At 35.8% G+C, this 23,798-nt stretch overlaps 1 protein-coding gene across 2 annotated transcripts in view; it reads right to left on the bottom strand.

Annotated features, from left to right (window-relative positions):
- Window positions 1–23,798, bottom strand: part of PRKD1 (protein kinase D1) — a 332,127-nt gene that overhangs the window by 72,922 nt on the left and 235,407 nt on the right. For both annotated transcript variants that reach the window (XM_032343993.1, XM_032343992.1), the window contains exons 3-4: window positions 7,803–7,934; window positions 6,639–6,799 (exon numbers count right to left, since the gene is read on the bottom strand). In XM_032343993.1, coding sequence (XP_032199884.1) covers window positions 6,639–6,799; window positions 7,803–7,934 — 293 coding nt within the window. The remainder of the gene's footprint in view (window positions 1–6,638; window positions 6,800–7,802; window positions 7,935–23,798) is intronic.

A 23,798-nucleotide genomic window follows, 5' to 3' on the forward strand; every position in this document is an offset into this window, starting at 1 on the left:
TACTGGTAAAAGAAGAGACAAATAAGATCAATGGATCAGATTAATGAGCCCCAAAATAGTCCTTTATAAATAGAGTCACCTGATCTTGGACCAAAAAAAGGCAATACAATGTACAAAAATAGTTTCTTCAACAAATGCTGCTCAAACAACCAAACTCCACATGCAAAATAATAATAATAATAATAATAATAATAATGATAATAAAAACTCTAGACACATACCTTACACACTTCAGAAAAATTTAACTTTAATCATAGATCATGGACCTTAATGTAAAACACAATACTATAACATTCTTAGAAGAAAACATAGGATAAAACCTACATGACTTTGGATATGGTTGTACCTTTTGAGATATAACACTGAAGGTACAATTAATGAAAGAAACAAATGATAAGTTGCACCTCATTAAAATTAAAAACTTCTGCTCTGCAAAAGACACTGTCAAGAGAAGTAAAAGACAAGTCACAGACTGGGAGAACATATTTGCAAAAGACACATCTAATAAAAGATCATTACCTAAAATATACAAAAACTCTTAAAACTCAACAATAAGAAAAACAACTTAATTTTAAAGATGGGCTAAAAACCTTAACAGACACCTCACCAAAAAAGATATAAGCAGGGGTACCTGTCTGGCTCAGTCAGTAGAGCATGAGACTCTTGACTGCGGGGTTGTAAGTTCGAGACCCATGCTGGGCATTGAGATTACTTAAAAATCTTCAAACAACAAAAAAAGAAGACACAAGCAGATAGCAAATAAGCATTATGAAAAGAAGCTCCACATCATATGTTATCAAGAAAATGAAAATTTAAACAATGAAATACAATCATACACCTATCAGAATGGCCAAAATCCAGAACAGTGACAATACCTAATCCTAATAAGGATGTGGACTAACAGGAACCCTCATCCCTTGCTGGTAGGAATGCAAAATGATACAATCACTCTGGAACACTGTTTTATGGTTTCTTATAAAACTTAACATACTCTTATGATCTATTAATCAAACTTTTTGATGCTTACTCAAAAGAGTTAAAACTTATGTCAACACAGAAACCTATACATGGATGTTTATAGTAGCCTTATTCGTAATTGCTGAAATGTAGAAGCTACCAAGATGTTCTGTGTTCAGTGCATGGATAAATAAACCGTGGATAACTAGACAATGGAATATTATTCCATGCTAAAAGGAAAAGGTTCTCAGGCTAAGAAAAGACATGGAGGAAACTTCAATGCATATTACTAAGTAAAAGAACCAATATGGAAAGGACACACACTATATGATTCCAACTATATAACTTTCCGGAAAAGGCTAAACTATGGAGAAAATAAAAGGAACACTGGTTAGCAGAAATCAGGTGAACATGAAGAGGGAAGAACATGTGGAACACAGAGGACTTTCAGGACAGTGAAAGTACTTTATATAATATCATAATGATGAACAGACAATTATACATTTGCCCAAACTCAAAGAACGTACAGCAAGATCGAACACTGAGGTGGAGCTTTGGGTGATTATGACGCGTTAGAGTAGACTCATCAGTATTAACAAAAGTACCACTCTGACAAGTGATGTTGATAATGGGAGGGCAATGCATGTGCTGGGGCAAGTGGTATACGAGAAATCTCTGTATCTTTCTTTCAGTTTTGCTGAGAACCTAAAACTGCTCTAAAAATGAAGTCTAAAAAATTAAAAAGCAAGAAACAAAAAAAATGCTTGTACATATCTTTCTATAGAAAGACACATAGAATCTTTCTATAGAAAGACACATATAGAAATATATGTGTCTATAAACTTTTCTGTTGAATATAAACCTAGGAGTAGAACTATGGAGTCACATGATACACATATGTCCAGCTTTAGAAGATAAAGGCCAACCATTGTCCAAAGCTGTTGAACCAATTTATATCCACACAGTAGTAGTATATGTGAGTTCCAGTTCCTCCATATCTGCATCAATACTTGCTATTGTCGGGGTTTTTTTTTCAACGTTAGACATTCTGGTGTAGAACTATTTCACTGTTGATTTAACTTTATTTTATATTTTTAAAGAGCTTTATCCACTTATTTGAGACAGAGACAGAGAGAGCGATAGACAGCACAGGAGTGGGTAGGAGAGAGAGAAGCAGGCTCTGCAGTGAGTAGGAAGCCTGACATGGAGCTTGATCCCAGGGCCCTGGGACCAGGACCCAAGCTGAAGGTAGATGCTTAGCCAACTGAGCCACCCAGGTGCCCCTTGATTTAACTTTAGACTCCTTATAACTAATGAAGTACATTATTGGCTGTGCTCTTTTATAAAGTGCTGTTCAAGTATTTTTTGCCTGTATCTTTTATCTTATGCCTTATCTTTTATCTTATCTTTATTTATCTTATCTTTATCTCATCTATATCTTATCTTTATCTTATGCCTTATCTTTAAATGGAGTTGTCTATCTTCTAAATTTTTGTAGATGTTCTTTGTATATTCTGAATATGAGTTTTTTATAAGATAGATAACTTGAAAAGATCTTTTCCCATTCAGTGACTTGCTTTCCACTCATTGGTATTTTTGCTGAAAACAGTTTCTTAATTTTAATGATCTCCAATTTTTCACTCTTTTCCCTTTGACAACAATCGGGCTGTCTGCTCCATGGAGAGCCTGCTTCCTCCTCTCTCTGTCTCTGCCTGCTTGTGATCTCTGTCTGTCAAAAAAAAAAAAAAAAAAAAAAAAAAAAAATATATATATATATATATATATATATATATATATATAAAGCTTTCCAACCCCAATTTCTTGTAGCTATTCTTCTATGTTATCTCCTTGAAGCTCCCAATCTACCTGGAATTAATCTTGTATATGGTGTAAGGTAGAGTCAAGATTCAAGTATTCCATATAGATAACCAATTGGTCCCAGAAAGATGTGTTGAAAAGACCATCTTTACTCACAGCAGTGATATCCTTGTCAGAAATCAGTTGGCTAATACATACATACAGGTAGTTTCTAAACTCTCTTTATTCTATTTGATTGGTTTATTGTTCTGTTCTTGTATAATACCACCTTGTTTTTTCATACTTAAGCCTTGTGCTTAAGACAATCTACATTGTCTTAACTGTGACTTTATAATATGGAAATTCTCCAGCACATTTCTACCTCAAGGGTTCTCAGCCTCAGTACAACTGACATTTGGGGCCAGATAGTTGTTTGTTGTGGGGGCATGTTGGGTGTATTGACCTCTCTGTGACTTCCTTCCTTCTGAGACATTGGTACTTCAAATCCTGATTGCTTTGGTAGCTCTTGGGTACCTCCAAGTATTACTTTGTTCTCTTTTCTTCTGTTATGTTTTATTCAGCTTTTATAATTGTCCCTTGTAGGACACTGATGAGATATAAATAAACTTCTTCATAGTTCTGAAAAAGATCAACTTTTTGTCTAAGACTAAGTCTTGTAAAACATGTTTTCAATTGGTTTTGACTTTTCCCAAATACCACAAGAACACTTGTAAATTAAAACAAAAAGATGAAAAAAAATGAGTAAAACAGACAGAAATGACAAGATCATCTAACCCCGACTTATACGATTTTCTTAAAAACATATAAAATGGATATCATCTTATTAAGTATACTTATATATAATGATATAATATATTAATGTATCCTACTTAAGAACCTGTTGAGTTTTTCTCATTTCCTTCTAATACTGGTGATGATTTACTAAAAGGTATATACCCCTGTTGAGTTGTTATGCCATAAACTGACTGCATTTTGGGTCTTCCTAAAAGAGGGGCTGCCTCATGGTTGTTATAACGAACAGTTTACTGCCAAAATTGGTGACAGACAGAGCCTGTCATATGATCTATGTTGTTATACTTTTTTTTAAATCTTAGCAGTAATATGAAAATCTGAGATTCAATTCATGTGTCAAAAATTAATAAATTAATAGAATTACCAGTGTCTTCATCTGTATGTGAAATGATGATTTTATAGTCAAAATAACCCATCAACAATGGACAGGAAAAATCATTTTCTTATGTTTGAGAGAAAAATCTATACACTTGTCATGGCATAATTGCAACATGGATGAATAATGGAATTAATAAGCAATGCTTCAAAAAAAAAAAAAGCAATGTTGCAATGCCATCTTTTTATCTTGGTCATTGTCTTTTTCAGAAATGGAAAAATATCTTTTATTGTATCTATTACTAAAAGGTTTTATTATTATTGCCATAATATTACTTTTGATTAGACATTTACTATAAATTTTTAATTGCAATTATTGACCTTTTTTGTCTTGCCCAGGGATAAAGAGGGACATAATCAGTGTACTCCAAAATGCCTGAGTAGGGTGGTTTTGTCCCTACATAAAGTAGGTAAGGCATGACCATGACCCAAGACAACCAGAAAATATGTGCCCTCTCAAAGTGGGCCAGTGTTGGCTTCCTTTCTCAGGTATTGGATAAGAAGAAGAGATAAACAGGTATACCATAGGGCACAAAGAGCTTTGATACGTGTAAAACATGACTTTTCAAATAGTGTCACAAATATTACTTCCAAAGTCATTGTTCATTTAAAGGCTACCTGTCGGGCATTTTATAGTATGTTATGAAAATTTATGATAATAGTATCTTTCAAAGTATTTTATGGCTCCAGTATTTTCTCACCTCACAAATTTCTAAGTTGGTCACAATCTTATAAGCCTCTTTGACAGACATGGTTAAAAACGGATTTTAAAAAATACATTAAAAAAACATTTTAAGCATTCTACTATAAGAATTTCCATTCAGCAATAAAGCACTAATGAATTTCAAGATTTCGTGCAAAATATAGCTTGTAATCAAGTAATTCAAATGATGAAATAATTATTTAATTTGGTTAAATAAAGCAATTAAATAATTTGATTTAAAAACCCATGTTAAAGACTATAGTTACGTAACCTAAATTATATTTACATATAAATTATATATATTTATAAATATATACATGCATATAATTTAAATATGTAATTCAATTTATACTTATAAAATCTAAATTATGTATGTAATGTTCTATATTATTTATATGGCTGTATGTGTATGTATATATATAAATGTGATAGATGTATATGTATATATTATAAAAAGTTAACATAGATCCAAAAGAAGGATCTTCAGCATTAATCATCTAGATTCTAATCTAGTCCAAAAACAAATGGCTTTAGAGCTTTAGATTTCTTGTGGGATGTTAGATAAAATTTTAAGAACTTTTCTTGGTAAAACTAAAAATAATATACAATTAATTTACAATTTTGCTTCTTAAACTTATTTTTAAGTATTCTATAAGCATTGTCTCAGTGACTGACTTAAAAGTGAGAGTAACTGCTATAACTTGAAAAATCACTACCTATAAAAATTAAAACTAAATCAAGGAATTTCAGAATTGGGAAGCTGACATGAACTATTTGAAAAAGTAAATAGCTTTTGATTTAAGCATCTTCCAATTAGACTATCACTGGTTTCCATTAATGCGACATTACAGGATAATATCACACACATACATTTTGAATAGTTACCAAACATAAGATGTTCTTCTAGTTAATGGCAGGATTAAGTACTTGCCTTCCCTCAACAGGTTTCCTTCATGAAAGACAGACTGAAAATACAACAAGGTCTCAAAAGAAAGTCTTGGGAAGACAGACTATAACATTTTCCTATTTACCAAAATGGGCATTCATTTGGGCGATATGTCTGGCTTATGCTGTAACAAAATTTAAATGATATAAAGATCACAATAAAACAGTTTCCAAACAAGGGACTCATTGATACACCTTTTTTTAGAGATGTCTTCAAAATTTATTGCCTCTTTCTACTCCAAGAAGGATGAATTTAACCTTAATGTTGTAATAATTTTTAATGTTTTTCTTTAATTGATTTTTATAATAGCTAGATTATAAAAAGTCTTCCTAATACTCTTTGGAGCACATGGAGTAAATATGGGAAATTTAATGTCTCACACTGTTAGCTTATGTTCTTATTTTAAATAATTCACATAATTACCACAATTTTTACTTGGGTTTGTATGTTTGGAAAAATCCAATTTAACTGTCTTAAAAAAGAATATTTAAGTGATATCCATATGATAAGTATTTTTAGAGCTAATGGAAATATTTAACGTATTCAAGTCCAATTTTTCTCTCAGCATTTGTCAATCAGTGTCACTCTGACAATATTCCAAAATGTATGCTAGTGATGCCAAGACGTTAAAGACTTTCCTATTTTCATAAGAGCAAATTTAAAATTTTCTCCCAGAATAAATATTCAGCTACGTCACAAAGTACTCTAATCATCTTCGGAGAAGTACTTCTTTTATCTCTGGTTTCTAAATTCCAACAAACTATGTTTTGCAATAGTCACACATGAATTTGTGCTGCTCTGGCCTGATGACCACCATGAAACCTCACATATCTCTAACTGCAGGAGGCTCACAGATAAAAGCAAACTCAAAGCTGTTGGATATTCGATGAAGCACTGACCAACCTATAGCACAGGCCCTGAAGAAACCTAGTCATTAACACCCTGGCTGTGTCCTCCCTCCCAGGGCCCTGTCTTGATTGACACTGTTATCACCCTGGCCCACAGGTTCTTATGTAAAAGGATAAATGGATAAACAGGAGGCTGTACCAGGAGAGGCTCCTCAGGGGCGCTGGTGGAGAGCTCAGCAGACGCCGTACGGACGGTGCTGAGCCCAGTGAGGGAAACGTTGGAGAGCCTTCTCCTCCTCACGCCACTGCAATTGTTGGGGATTTTAAATGCACATCTCTTATGGTAATTTAGACCGCATCCTGGAAAGAGAAAGTAAAAAATTATTTTTGTTCAAACATAAATTAAAAGCTCTTCTAGTATTAAATTGTGCATTTTTAAAAATAGTACTGTTTCTTGAGGCTATTTGGAAATTCAGATTTTCTCTTGAGCTTTTTCTGATCTCTTTTACATTTTGTAAATAGGGTGGGTTTTGAATTCTGATTCTATTGGACAAGCTCAGCATCTACTCTAGTTACCATTTTAAAACAAATGTTTTTTGATAGAATGGACTTGGGTTCTGAGGGATCTAGCAACAAAAACCCAAAGGGATCACTTGAGGTGCATTTTTAACTGCCACAAGTTTTAATGTGAGTGGATACATAAGGGAAAGTTAATCAGAGTGCATCACACTTTTGAACTACATTGATTTGAATCCCAGGTTCACAATTTTTTGTCCACATGACCTTGCAAACCTCAGTTTTGCTATCTATAGAATAGGCCTAATAACCATGTAGAATTAAGAAAATATGTAGAATAACTTACATGGTAGTTTCCACAAGGTAGATAATTAGGAACACACTATTCTTTTCAATATTCCCACTATTCATTGTTCACATGAGAAACAGGGGTACAAGCTCATCTGCCACTCTATAGCTGAATGACCTTGCATGGTTTGATGAGCCTCCTAAATCTCTGCTCATTTCAACAAACATTTATTGAATGTCTACTAATCCAAATTCTGACTAAGGATGCAGAAAATTTTTTTTAGTTTGTTGCCAAAATAACACAAAAGAAACATGGCTACAAAATATGGGGGAAATGGTATGAGTGTCAGGTTTCCTGGATCAGAGCAAATATGCTGAAGACAGGAAATGTAAAGAAATGAACAGAACAGAATCCATGCACCCCAAAATCGCTGGAAGACATTCGAGGGAAAGAAGACATTATTGTAGAGGACACAACATAAGCAGAGGGCACAATGTAAGCAGATAGCTCGTATGTTCCCACATGTGATTGACGTGACTGGGGAAGGAAAAACCTTACCTTCACATTTAAGGCCTTGACGCACCAACCCCCACAGCATTTCTCCACAGTGATCACAGAAAGCTGGAGCTCTGTATGAATGAACAAAAAGAGCGTGGGGACGAATCTGAAAGTCTTCAAAGGTGGCAGAAGCTGTAGAAATAGTAAGATCAATAAGTTAAATGGATACTCTGATCTGTAGGTAATTAGCATGCAGGATAATTAATATGCAAGTATGGATATAACGCTCTGGGCAAAGTCAGGAAAAATAAGATGCAACGGTGCTTGGCGTTAGCCGTGAGATTCCATTCTTCCCACCCACAGCTTTACCACTGATGGCACGGCATAGCCTCTCTTTCCTCTTCCTACAAGTCAAAGTCTCAGGGCACTTTGAGAATAGGTAAAATGGGGAAGAAAGCATGAATCAAAGGACAGTTCAATCAGATTTACAAATACCAGATGTTACTTTAAAATATTTTGCTTTTTCTTCCCCAGAAAGGCAATCAGAAATACTAATGAAAAAAAAATTTGGTGGATTGAATTCGACAGATCAGAAGATGGGATAGTTGAATATGACCATGAAAACCTACATCAGAAGAGTGGGGCCCCACTGGAAGACAGATGAGAAATCTGAGCATCTTCTTCTTGGGGACATAGGGTTGTTTGAACTCTTAGGCAATATAAAAGACCATTTATTATGACCTAAAAATAACTAAGCAGCTTCTTCAACAATATGTAAGAGGGACTTAAATACACACTCTAGTGAATTCCAATTCACTCCTTAAGAAATACACTTAAGCATCGTGTTGATGATGTGGGGTACTTTTTGTTATTGGATATTGCTACTTATGGTACTCCTGCAAAGTACTAAATTTCATTACTCTTTTAAGTTATATTTTTCCAAATGATATTTTTTATGGTGTTTCAAAAGTAGTTTATGGTTTTTATTGTTGTTCAAGTCAAGAAAGATACAGAGAATTGAAAGTTAAAGACCACCCACCTTCCCAGAATTCTAACGGGCAGGAGATATATCTTTCTGGATTTATTTGCATATGTAGGTTAATGCCGAGCTTACCCACAACTGTCCAGGGAGAGCTTACAAGGGAGGGAGAAGAGCTGAATGCAGCTTTGCCATTATTCAAGGGACACCTCACTTAATCATCATGAGTGTCAGTTTCCCAGACATAAAAAGAGATCTGGCTGATGGTAACTTCTACAAGCCCTAAAAGTTTACACTTCCATTAAAGTTAGGACCATGTGCACTTGATTTCATGAGGTTTTATTGAAAGAGAACTTGGGAGGAAAACTTGGGCCTTAAATATATTGTTCTACTCTGCCCCTCTCTCTTCCTTCTGGTTGCTTTCTTGCCTTACTTTTTCAAGACACCTCTGTTAAGCACCTTCAGTGTTATCGATGGTACAAATGGGGATAAAGATCTAATGACGAGTAAGACATCTCTACAGAGCCTACCCAACTAGCAAGAAAGATAGGTTAAAAACAAACAATCCCCCTCCCTGATAATAAGTATAAAATGACTCCCAAGTTTCAGAGAAACAGTAAAATGTGGCCTACAATACTAAAGAGAACTAAAACTACAACCCATAGATGTTCTGGCTCCCAAATCACTGTCCTTCTCATCATGCCAGAGTTACATTTTGTCTTCCCTATCTCCACCCAAAGAGTTATGTCCAATAGCCCAATGCTGTGGGGAATAAGTATGCACAGTTTTCCCACTGTTGCCTTGGAGAGCAGGCTATAGGCTAACAAATCACTCACTGAGTGTACTTCGGAAGTGCTTACCTTGTTAACTCAGGTATGAAGGTATCATAGAGTGCATACTGAAAATGTAGGCCATTCACCTCTGCTAGGTAGGTGTCCAAAATTATGAGGACAACTCTGAGGGTATCACGTCCCTCAGGGCAAGTGATAACAGAAAGTTCAGGAAGGTGAATCACTTCCAGCATAAAGAATATTACTGATGGTTCACAGGACATACAACTGGACCGTAATAGAAGAGCAAACAAATTTTAATGGGTTGATTGTTCTTTGAGCCTTGAATAAAAGCACTTTATTCTAAATTAATGTGCTTTATTGTTGAAAATCAGCTTATTAAAATTAAGACTTTTACTCAGTTGGAGAGATAATTAAAATAACAAGAATAATTAGGATTTCTTGAGCTCTTAATATATATTGAATATTATGCTAAGAGATTTAAGTATGGGAAGAAGAAGCTGACCAAAAAACCACCAACAACCACGTACCAACACTGTCTACATGAAGTTTTGACTAGTGTTAATATTCTTTATAAAAAGGATATCAACTGAAATAAGTTTGAGAAATTGCATACTATGCTTCTCACTTCAAGATTCACAATATTATAGTCAATGCCTATCAGTAAAGGAGCATGATTTGGGTACCAATCATCTATTTTTGTGGTTTGGTCAAAACACATCTAATTTGGGGATGGTAAATTCTCTTTAAAACTGAGCTCTCTTACTTACAGATAAAATTTATTTTTAAAATATCAAAGAAAATACTCTGTGCAGATCGTTAACTCCTTACCTCTTCTTTCCCCTACCCCTAAAAAAGTTACCCCTCAGGACCAAACAACTATGATGATACTATAATACCAATTAGTTAATCATTATTGTGGCTTTCAAAATAAGGAACATCAGTATTTGAGAATACGAATATTAAGCTGTGCACTCAGATATTTTTGAATTAATCAGAAAAAATATAAATAATTTACCTGAAGATTTTCAATGACCACACTCCTCTACCCCCCCAACCCCATTTATGTCAGGTAAGTTTATTTTTTTCACTTTTTGAAGGGGATTAACATTCATAAGCAGTTAGCACCCTTGACTTATGTTTAAATGCCATTTTCTAAAGTTCAATTTTAATATTCTCCTGTTAATTTTAGAATAATTAAATACATTTTTAAAATAAAACTACCAAGTGTGGGGAGGTTTTACATCCATTTGAAATCAAAGCACAACATCCATTCATTATGAATTTACCTGTTCTGCACCCTGGGGGAAATCAGCATTAGCTGAGAGTATGCATGCCATCTCGTCTAATCACAAAATTGCACTTCAAAGATAATCACTTAGCACAGGAAAACAAAGTGAATGCTGTAATTCCATTTCACTTAAGTTTTGGAATCAAAATGGACAGATAAGAGTACGAATATTAAAGTGTCTAGAGACTCTAAGAGAGGAACAATGTGCTATCTGTCAGTTTGTCATAATCAATCAACCGACCTAAATTAAAAGCATGTGACAGGGCTACAAACTAAGCACAATGGGCCCCTTATACTGGTATTTGTGTCTCTTTGATTTGCTCTATTCAAAATCTATTGTTATACACCAGTGTGCAGGAGAGGAGAAAATGACATGCTTTCCTTAGTCACTGAGCATTTGAAACAGGTAATTGAGCCAAAAACTCTAAAATAATCAGTAGTTCTTTTAAGATTCATTATGAATTGTTGCACAAAATGGAATAAACTGTTTGGTTAGTGGTACAGAAGAAATGAGCCTTCTGAAGCAAAATAAATAATCTCTGGAGGTCAAAATTATTTGCATAATAAAATAAAATAATGTCAGTTCCTCCAAGATTTTCAGTAATTTTTTTTATTGATAATTTTGGCAATTTGGGAGAACCATTAAGTCTTTTTTTTTTTTTTAAAAGATTTTATTTTATTTATTTGACAGAGAGAGAGAGAGAGAGAGAGAGACAACTAGAGAGGGAACATAAGCACGGGGAGTGCGAAAGGGAGAAGCTGGCTTCCAGCTGAGCAGGGAGCCCAATGGGATGTGGGGCTTGATCCCAGGGTCCTTGACCTGAGCCCAAGGCAGATGCTTAATGACTGAGCCACCCAGGCACCCCAGAAATATTAACCCTTCCTGGCATCAACAATTTGGGACAGATAAAAGAGAAAAAGTTAACACATTGCAAGTATCATCTTTTTCCATTTTTAACAAACTATGAAGTAGATATTATCATCCCTACTTTACAAAGGAGAAAACTGAGTCTCAGAGAAATTAAGGAGCTGTCCTAGGTGAAATAGGATCTTGATTCAGTCTTCACACCTGAACCATACAAATTCTTTAAGCTGCTCTGGATCAAATTATCATACTTCTCTGACCACTAAAAACACTATGGACTATAAACTGCATCTTTATTTTATTAATCACTAGAAAAGATTTTTTAAAACTCGCTATTAGATATAACACACTAACCTTGTATCATGCATCCTTATCTCAGATGCAAAAGATACTGGAAGAAAAGGAGTCCATGTAGTAACCATAGAATGAAATTAATTCCAATTATGATCAACTGTCCTTTCTGCATGGACTCCATTTTTTTAAAGCCTTCTGCCTCCAAACAAATAGGAATTAACAATAACTCGTTTTAAAATTGTCACAAAATCAAAGGTAATACATCACTAACAGCCCATTGGAATTTTGTGTCCACGTGATAACCAGTGTTGCCGGTTATGGCCAAGAGCAAAATATTATGAAGTTTTTTAAAGCTGTTAAGATTTGTTGTAGATAAATTTGCCTTTTCTTAACCTCCAGAATATTGCAAAGAGCTTCTGGATACCATTCCCACATAAAAACACATACTCATCAGTTTTAAGGCTAAGAAACCATTCTGTCCTTTAACATCCCATCATTTATCCAGACACACATAATAGATATACACAAATCATCCTCTGTTCTTTGAGAGCTTCCATTGGTGGAATGATGACCCCTCGCAAATCAGTTTATTGCATTTGTGAATATCTCAAATTAGTAGAAAGATTTTTTTATTTTTAATACTGAGACCCAAACACTCCTTTGTAACTTCGATATGGTCCACATCTTTCATAAATTAGCTCATGGAGGCCAAGTGGTCCTAATATCTTCAAGCATGTAGTTGACGGACACTAATTTTACTGACGTATCTACAACCTACTAAGTAATGTCGTACATGTTTGAAATAGAAACATGACAAGGAACTGTATCTGTTGTTGAGGGTTCAAAGTCAAAGTGAGGATGACAGATCCATAAAAATCATAATAGAAAATGCAGAGAAAACACAAAAGAAAGGGTGACTAGAACTGCCTGGATCTGTCAAGGAAAGCTCCCTCAAGGACAGACACAGAAGAGGACTGAAGGATGAAGTGTATTGTATTGTGAAAAGTAGAGAATGGGACTAAGAGGGAACTTTTTTTTTTTTTAAGATTTTATTTATTTATTTGACAGAGAGTGAGATCACAAGTAGGCAGAGAGGCAGGCAGAGAGAGAAGGGGAAGCAGGCTACCTGCTGAGCAGAGAGCTGGATGAGGGGCTTGATCCCAGGACCCTGAGATCATGACCTGAGCCGAAGGCAGAAGCTTAACCCACTGAGCTACCCAGGTACCCCAAGAGGGAACTTTTTTTTTTTTAAGATTTTATTTATCTATTTGACAGAGAGAGACACAGCAAGAGAGGAACACAACAGAGGGACAGTGGGAGAAGGAGAAGCATGCTTGCTGGAGAGCGGGGAGCACAATGAGGGCCTCGATCCCAGGACCCTGGGATCTGGACCTTAGCCTAAGGGAGATGCTTAGCGACTGAGCCAGCCAGGTGCCCCAAAAGGGAACATTTTTATATAGTCTGATTTTATTTAATTATAGACAATTTATAGGATTAGCTACATATTTCTTTATATTGTGATTACTGTGAGTTCTTGACATTTCATCTTTGGTGTACTGTCAGGATGGTTAGCAAAGGGATTCCCAACAGTCCATGAGACAGTTACCTGAAGTTTGACAACAGATCATTTCGATGCTATTGTGGCCCACATATTTGACTATGCTTGTAAAATTAAGTTTGCATATGTCTGTACTACCTCTGCCCCCCATACACACATATCTGGTCATTTCTTTCTGCTTCTTCATTTGTCCCAGTCTCTCTAAGCTATGTTTGTACCAGATTCTCCCTTTGAAGAAATGAGATGGGAATTTCCATTTTTGACTCATATGTGGCCAGAAAAACATTAGTGAGGTGCAATGATGGGAACTTGGGAGGCTATGAATATCCCAGAGATTAAAGCAGCCAAGAGGAAAAATACCATAAAATGTATTTAGATATGTTTGATTAGGCAGTTCAGAAAGTTCTGGGAAAATATTTTATAAGTCCATGGCCAGAGACCCTTAAAAAAATAGAGCTCTAAGAGGAATGGTCTCTCAAGCCAGATTGATAGCACAATACCAAGTTACCCTATTTAGGAAGAAAAAGGGGTGGGAGCTAGAGAAACTGATGTAACCACCCAGGGAACTCTCTGACAAGCTCGTACTGAAAAAGAAAATGCATCAGCTGCAGAAGAAGTAGCACAGACTTGGGTGAGGGCAAATGGTGGTTCCAGACAGTAAGAGCCACCCCAAGAAGACTAACAGAAAGAAGAAGCCAAAGTTTTGAAAAATTCTGAAACAGAACAAAAGGCCTTGCAGCCGTGTTCTATGTGGAAAGGATGACCTGAGATAGCCCTTAACCATGAAAAACAAAACAAAACACTTTAATGCTAGCAAACAAAATAGAAAAAGCTGAATTGTTCAGTTGTAATTCTTTCCCTATTTTTTCTAGGGGAAGACGACTATTTTCAAACAACAAAAAATTAGAAGAACAAACACATTTGAGAAGAAAATAGTGTAGATGAACAAAGATTATCTAAGGGCTTTAAATGAACTATTTTAAATAGGTCATAATAAATTATACAAGAGGGCTCAAAATTCACTCTTCATCTTAAGAAAACATCTACTGCAATATCCTAACAGAATATTCTAACAAAATTTTATTGGGCTTAATGAAATATTCTGAAGTCCTTCTATAAGAAAAACAGAAAATATTCTGATGCAAATGGAAGAGTTTATAAGGAGAAGAAATTAAGCCCTAGTTAATATCAGAATATTCTATAAAACTATGATATTTTTATAATGTCCTGGCTGTGTGTAAGACAAAAGAGAGATAAAAAGGACAGGTCTTGATTGCATAGTAATCCACTCTACGTATGAATTTAAAATATGATGGAGGAAATACCGTAAATCAGTGCAGCAGGAAAACATTTAACAAATGATTAACAATTAGCTACTTGGGGGGAAATATAATTTAGAAACTCATTTCCTATATTATAAGAAATACATTTTATATAATATTTATAAACTATGAATAATTTATAACATATTTATAGCTCATAAAAGTATTTTATATTATTTCCTATATTACAGGAAATAGTCCTATAATATAGTAATAAGGAAACACAGGAAATATATGTATATATACATACACATATATCTATGTAATATTATAGTATATATGTTATACCTGATGAATAAGAAGTTCAAATAAAACACCAACATGAAGAAAACAGACGTGAATGCTCATCAAATCTATGTAGAAAGTGACTATAGAAAGTAAGAGGAGCTCATAAATCTTAATAGTGATGGCATAAACTGAATGGGAAAGTTCATGAACATGAACATGTAGCAGGCACTACTGGCTGACTTGCCAAAGGGTGATAATAATAGTCTCTTTTTAAAGTATAGTTCCAATATGTTTATTTATGATAATTATATAAAGCCAGGTCACAGAAAGCTAGTTATGTTAATACTTTCTGGTATTCAGAATATAACTACTAACATACAAAGGCAGCCCCCCATGCATTGTTAGACACCAGACGTGTAGGTGACAAGGCCTATATTCTGTTATGAAAACTGGGTAAGTCTGCATGTATTCATTCTTGCTCAGGAAGAAATAAATCTTTCTTCTTATTTTTTTTCCCTCTGTGTAACCAGAAGCAAGCAGCAAGACAGTAGCAGTGTTGGATGGCAGGGCTAGAACCCTGCTCAGGAAGCAGCCTTTGATCTGTTCATGAACCAGCAGAGTCAGAGTTAAGGCCTCAGTGACCCACCCTTTGGTTCCCTCCCAGGCAAATACACTCTCTGGTTGTTGCAGAACATCTGCTTTAGAAGCAGCAAGGCCTCCCGCCTGGAAGTGCTACCAGCATGAAACAGATACAAACTAGAACCCCATGTAACTAAAGGCTAGCTATAGGCAAAGTTACTGTATTCCATCCATCTCCATACTGAGAAGCCTACCAGGAACACTCCCCTCAACATACTTTTTGCTCCAGCTGCTACTGATATATGCTTCCCTGTCTTCTACCCAAACCTTTGTTTTGTTCAGTATGTGGCTACTCCCAGGTAGCTAACTTCACTCATCCCCAAACTCAGGCGATGAGTAACACCTGCTCTGGGAAGCCTTTTGTGATATGACCTCTCCCCCACCCCCACACCTGATGTAAAACGTCCTCTTCTCTGTTCTCATAAGATCCTGGGCACCCTTGTGTTATAAAATGTATCACTCTATACTGCAATCTCCTTCCTTACTCCTTTATCTGTTCCCGTCTGACATAACAGATTGCTGGAGACAGAGATCATACCTTCTCTCTCACATATGCACATATTAATGATCAATTAATATGATTCAACTACGGTTGAATAAATAAAGCAATGCCTTCAAAACTCATATGCTTGTTTGCAGATCCCAGGCTCCACATTTTAGGAAGTCCCAACAATCTGTAAATACAGTATTTGAAGTTTAAAAGCGAAGCCTGTCAAAACCATAATTTAGATCACATTTTAAAAAGTGTCTAGCAATGCTTTTCAGAGATGCCCTCGCTAGTTCTTTATTACTGTAAAGGTAATATGGTGTTGTAGTGATGAAAATCATGGACAGAGCATCAGAGCAGACCGGGCTACTAATCCTGGTCATAGCAAATGAGTGGGTAAATCACAGTTTACCTCTCCGAACCTCTGTCTATTAAACTGAACCTGTCTATTAAACTGGCTTAGTAAAGCTCACCTGACTGGGTCATGAGGAAGTCACAAAGAAACCAGCCCAGTTCCAGTGGTGGTTATCACAAAAATGTGATCCAGAAGACCTGGGTTTGAATCCCAGTTATTATTAATATTATTTATAATATTATGGTCACCATCAATATTAATAGAAGGCAATACTGCTTTTAAATCTATTACCAATCCATAGCACTTAAAAAATCCAAGTGGTTTAAAAACTATTACTCTTTGTTCCCTCTATTACCTCATAAAGAATAAGTTTCCACTCCAGAGGAAATTGCTTTTCTATCTACTGTTCTGGTTAACACTAATTAAATGGAGCTAAGCCCACAGGACAGTGTCTAGTTCCTTCTCTAAAATGAATCAATTAACAGTTAGGAATTGCCATGGGGAAAGAAGGGTCACCATATCCTGATGTGACTGAATGACAAATGCCACAGCTGGAAAGAGATTAGAGAGCATCTCAGGTCAAGAAAGAACATAAATGGTTGCCCCATGTGTCCAACGTAGAGGAAAAAGAAAATTAAGTAAAAATGTCATGGAGTCAAATTCTAGCTAATGAGGGCAGGCTCTGCAGGCACCCTGAATGAGGGAAAAAAGGTCAAGTCTTTTTCTTCGAAAGCTCCAGCGCATACAGGAAACGTTATACCTTTAAGAGGATAATGACCTCATTTACATGAGGAAGAGCCACGCACAAACCCCCCTTTAGACTGCTTACAAATGGCTGGTGGTACACAAGGCGAGGTACAGTACTCTCTGAAATGCTCTGATAGACCGTGGGGTTTCTGGCAACAACTGGCATCACTGTTGACAAGGAAAGTTGCACACAGAGACACCAGACTGAGGTCCTAGATGCTTGCTTTGAGTTGAAGTTTCACTGTACCTTTCATAAAAACAGATGCTTACTTTGGACTCATAAACAACAGAACCCTTAAGAGCTGTGAAATCTGCTGGGTATTCCCACTGCAGAAGAAGCAAGAATTCAGTGCAGGCTGAACTGAATCCGGGCTTGCTGCAGGCAGGAACAGTTCTCGCTACTGCTGAGGGGACCCAGAGCAGGGGACATGCTTTTAAGAACTAGGCTGACTCACTCATTCATTGTTCTACACTGGCTCACCAGAATAAGAGCTTGATCCATTGAGTATCTAAGGTTATGCTTTTTAGTCAGGTGCACTGAGGTACAACTTACATTAAGTAAAACCCATGCTTTTTTGTGTACAGTTTTGATAAATAAATCATTATGTAACTAACACCATAATGGGCCAATTTTATCAACTCCTCTCAAATTCTCCCATGCCACTGTGTAGACAATCCCCTCCTCTCCCCCCACCCCCCTCCCCTGGCAACTCCTGATTTATTTTCTGTCCCTTTTTCAAAATGTCACATAAATGTAGCCTTTTGAGTATAGCTCTGTCAGCATGTGTTTCAAATTCATGCATGTTGTATGTGAATCTGTAGTTCGCTCTTGTGTATGGCTGAGTTGTAGTCCACTGGTTGATTTGAAACAGCCTGCTTACCAACTCCCCAGGGGGATGTTTCCCATAGACCATCAGTTTATCCATCTAGCAGGGCATTAGGGCATACAATCCTTCTGAGATTGAGGCTGGTAGGGCTGTAGGATCCAGGGCCCAGGTTCCAGTGGGACGGCAGACGCAGAAAGGAATGTTTGTGATCAGTCCAGGACATCCATACACAGACTTTACTGTTGAAAACAATTTTTTTTAAAAATTTTTATTTATTTATTTTTTTTGCAACACTGGACAGCAAATGACTTTGGGAGGAGATGAGGTGGCTACACTGCTGTTTCCACCTACCACTTGTAAGCTGCAGGATCGCTCTGTACCTCATTTCCCTCATCTTTTGAAATAGGTATTAATTATAAACTCAACAGTTTCACAATCATTTTAATGAGAAAACATTTAAAAATAACAGTATTATATTTGGCACTACACTGTGGTAGTACACAAAATATGGTGAAACATAGTAGACATGGAGATTTATAATAATCTTATGGGGTTTTTTTTTGTAATTAGCAAAAAATAAATCCAAAATAGATCATAGACATAAAACCTAAACCATAAAACTTCTAGAAGACAACCTTAGAGAAAATGTTTACGACCCTGAGCTAAGCAAAGATTTCTTAGATACAACCAACACTTTCATTAATTTTCAAAAATTGGTAGACTTTATCAAAATTAAAAACTTCTTATCTTCAAAAGATCTCTTAAGAAAATAAAGAGACAAGCTACAATCTGGGAGAAAGTATTTGCAAATTACATTTCTGATAAAGGACTTGTATCTAGACTATGTTAAAAACTCTCAACAATATTAAGAAAAAAAATAGATTTGAAAGACAGTTGATCAAAGAATCTAATGTACATGGTAAATAAGCACATGTAACCTAGTTCACTGGGGGTACATTGTAGGTTCAGTGGGCTTTGGTACCTTAGTTTGGAGCTATTATCTCTATTTATGATACTCTTTCTGGTGTAAAATTATTCTCTTTTTTTTAAGATTTTATTTATTTATTTGACAGACAGAGATCACAAGTAGGCAGAGAGGCAGGCAGAGAGAGAGAGAAGATGAAGCAGGCTCCCTGTGGAACAGACAGCCCTATGTGGGGCTCGATCCCCGGACCCTGGGATCATGACCTGAGCTGAAAGCAGAGGCTTTAACCCACTGAGCCACCCAGGTGTCCTGGTGTAAAATTATTCTTGTTCTAAATATTTAATTTACAAATTAACATGTTTGGGGACATAACCCATATATAGGTCTGTCTATACTTATTACAGGATCTTATGTCACATTCCACCTTTATAATTGAAATCACAAACTTTGGTCCTATTTAAGAAAATATTTTGGGAGATCATCATTACCAATTTTTAGAAAACACCACGAGTACTTGCAGATTATGATTTTTAATCTAAATTAACTATGTTTGGACAAGCTTTAATTAATTTTGTGCAGCAACATTCATGTTTTGAATAACAAAATGCTCTGCATGTGTATGGTAAGTGAAATACTATTGCAACTTTGTTCATTTCCTCATTCAATATACATTTTATTCTCATACAGAATAGTCATATCTGAAATTTAGCATTTAATTCCACTTTCCTGTTTCAAATTGCAAATCCCAATGTCATTATTATTTAAAGCAACAAAGGGTTTATTTTATCAGCATATAAATTCTAAACAAGCTACCTAGTAATTTCAGGACAAAAAAGGATAAATAGCATAGGAAAAAAAACATTTAAAAGAAGATAGATGTAAATTTTTATGTAAATTTGATATTTCCTGTTCCAGTTTTAGGTAGTAATGCTCTTCCCATGGGATACACCAAGTACTGAGAGGGAGAGGAACAAAGTAGTTTTCAAATTATATATGTAATCCTTGAAATTCAGATAGTAGCTCCTTTCCTAGTCTACAGTAATATTCTCCTATGGTCAAGTATCATTTCATGTGATGGCAGAGTTCACTGTGCACTGGGCATGTAGGTAACACAGAGGCAGAAAGGACTGTGTTATTCAATACAGTGTAACCCGCTAGGAAGGCCAGTTGTGAAGCCTGGTTTGAAACCCGGCTTCACCCCTTATGAGGTGTCTAAGCCTGGCCATGATTCCTGATTCTGTAGGAATCGGTGACCGCATCTGCACAATGAGAGTGATACCAGTAACAGTAATTCAGGTTTTGAATGTGGACAAATTAGGCTAAAACTCATGACATTTTTGAGAGGGGAGTTCTGGAGAATAATTTAGATCATCTTGAATCCAGACCTACATATGGATTTTCCAAATTATCATATCTGCTACAAATTTAGTATCACTTTGCCTGTTCCTTTCCAATATTTCTACTTCATTTCTTTTTTGTTGCATTATTCCATTTTCTAAGGATTTCCTGAACAATGTTGAAATATGTTCTTTTCTTCTTAAACTTAATTGGACTGTGCTTTGCATATTCTTGTTAAAAATGATGTGGATTTAACTATTTCTTATTAAAATTCATGAAAGATTATAAAAATTGACTTACTAATAATGTCAAATCAACTTTTTATTCCTAAAGTAACTTGGTTATTTTGTATTATTCTTTTGTATTCTTACAGATTCTATTTTTCTCAATACTTTATTTAGGACTTTTATATAAAGAAAGAAAAAATATTTCATTAATTGCTTGTAGGTTCTGATTTCAGGTATTCCTGGGCTTTAAGTACAATTTTACTACTAAGTAACTGACTGATTTCTGGCAAATTATGTAATTTTTCTATACTTCTGAAAAAGGCTTATCACAGTGCCTAGTGAATGGTTAAGTGTTTAAAAACACTTGTCATCCCATTGGTGGACACAGTCTATTCTTTCTTAGTTTCCTTTCTGTCTTAGTCAGCTTGGGCTGCTGTAACAAAATATTACAGACTGGAGAGCTTATAAACCAACAGTTCTGGGGGCTGGAAGTCCAAGATCAAGGCAGTAGCAGATTCAGTGTTTGGTGAATCTGTTTCGTGGTTCACAGATGGAGGTCTTTCCCTGTCACTAATTGTAGATGGCAGAAGGGGAGATAGAGCTCTCTGTGGTACCTTTTTTTTTTTTTTTTAAGATTTTATTTATTTATTTAACAGAGATCACAAGCAGGCAGAGAGGCAGGCAGAGAGAGAGAGGAAGAAGCAGGCTCCCCGCCGTGCGGGGCTCGATCCCAGAACCCTGGGATCATGACCTGAGCCTAAGGCAAAGGCTTTAACCCACAGAGCCACCCAGGCACCCCTGGGGTATCTTTTATAAGGGCACTAATCCCATTCATGAGAATCTACCCTCATGACCTAATCACCACCTAAGACCAATCACTTCGGAGTAGGGATTTCAATGTGAAGTTCAGGAATGTAAACATTCAATCTGTAGCATTTCCTTTTCCTTCTTCTTCTTCTTCTTTTTTTTTTTTTTAAGATTTTATTTATTTATTTGACAGAGAGAGATCACAAGTAGGCAGAGAGGCAGACAGAGAGAGAGAGAAGGAGGCAGGCTCTTACTGAGCAGAGAGCCCGATGCGGGGCTCGATCCCAGGACCCTGAGATCATGACCTGCGCTGAAGGCAGAGGCTTAACCCTCTGAGCCACCCAGGCACCCCCTTCCTTTTCCTTCTTAAACTGTCTTTTCCAGGTTTTAGTATTAAAATTTTGCTGGGTTAGGGTAAGGTATTTGACAAGAGTTTCAACTTTCATGTGTTCTGAAATAGGCTGTACTTAGGTGTTTGATAGAAATTCTACCAAAATTGCCGACACATTTCTCTTTCTTTGAGTGTGCGGGGAGAAAGTTAATACATCTTTAAGAAATTGTAATTTTTTTTCTATCAGTTAAGTGTGTGTATGTGTGTATGACTGTATATACCAGAGAGTAAAGAGAACATTCCAATGAATTATTACAACCCAAATCATGACAGTGAATAAATCTTACAGTTAAAATATATTTCAGTACTCAATTGATTTTAATTGTATCTCTAATGAAAATAATGGACATAAACGTGCAGTTTTAAATTAATAAACTGTGAATACTTGAATCACAACATGATTAGCATACATTTAACATGATAATCCCTACCTTAAATCATAAAATAGTATTTGAAATGATAAGTAAGCATTAAAATAAACATTAAAAACAAAGGACAATTTGTACATCAACTTCCAGCTTTGTTAAGTTAAAAGCTCCAGCCATTATTAAATGCTGCATTCTATCAGAAGGCCATATGGCAGAAGAAAGTGTAATCATTTTCCTGGAATCTTTTTTAGTAATTTTCCTAGATGAAAATGATAAAGAAAAAAACCAGAAACCCAAGCCATGTGCCACATTTATCTAAAAAGCTGATGAAAATAAACCCTAAAAGTGGAAATTTTAATGGAAGAAAATTGATTTGATAATAAGCAGAGAATAGTTTCAACATGTACCATGTGTCAATTTTAGCCCATCTTCCTAAAGGGTGCTATAAACATAATATTAGCACAAGGGATTCTAAGCAAAATGATCCAAAAGGTGATTTTGCCTGTAGGATTATTACATTTGGTAGAGCTTTGAAGTCTTTTCAAAGGTCATTGTTCTTGGCACTCAAAGATGGTATCTGGCCTTCAACATTTCTTGGCTCACTCTACATTTACAGTAACACTCTCTGGATTATTTCTACACTCAACATGATTAAAGCAAACAGATACAGCCTCCTCCAACATATTCCAAAGTAGCAGAAGTTTCATGGTCATTCCTCTAGGATTTTATATTCTAGCTGAGGAAAGATGGTAAATATACTAAAAACAAACAAAATAGGTCAAGTAGACCATAACACAGTATGTAACCAAACATGGATTTGGAGATTGTAAAGGTCAGGAAGAGTTCCTGGGAAGGAGAAGGGAGACTGCACAGAACGACATGCTGTAAAAGTTGAAGGCAAGTATTAATCTTGGATTGAAGAAGAAAAAGAATTTCTCAGATAGAAACACAGTGGGAATAAGGTTCAGGAGAGGAAATAAATGTGGGACATTGGGGGTACTGAAGGAATCAAGATATTTGGATGGGAAGGTTATTACAGTCAAAAAGTAGGAAAGACAGTAGACGGTTTATTGGAGGTCAGCTGATGGCCAACTTTGGAATTTCAAGTTGAGACTCTAGAATGTAGTAAGACATCATTTAAAAGTCTGTCTTTTTTTTTTTTAAAGATAGGAATTTATTTTAGTTAAAAGTTTCACATATAGAAAAGAGCATATAAGAACTACTGGGTAGGGTAAAGAATAATAACAAACTTTCTATCCAAATGAAGAAAATTACCATTACCTTAGAAGCCTGCTGCCTTGTGATCCCCTCCCCAGCTAGGCAGGTTACATAAAAAAAGGTTTTGGTGAGATTAGCTGACTCATGTTTAGAGCTTGAGAAAGCAACAAGAACCCAGGAGGCCTTGAGCTAGGAAAGAAGCATGGGAACAGAATACAGAAGAAAGGAACAAGCTATGGAAGAATGGGAAGGCAAAAATGACTCCACTTGTTTGTTCTGCTTGTTTATTTCTGGAGTTGTTTTAGTTTGGCTTGTTTTTGGATGCATGAAACAAAATATTGGCACCACTAAAAAAAAAAAGGAAAGAAAGGAAGATTTGAAGGAAAGGCCCATGTTTTA

Source organism: Mustela erminea, chromosome 5 (assembly GCF_009829155.1).
Source record: "Mustela erminea isolate mMusErm1 chromosome 5, mMusErm1.Pri, whole genome shotgun sequence".
NCBI lineage: Eukaryota > Metazoa > Chordata > Mammalia > Carnivora > Mustelidae > Mustela > Mustela erminea.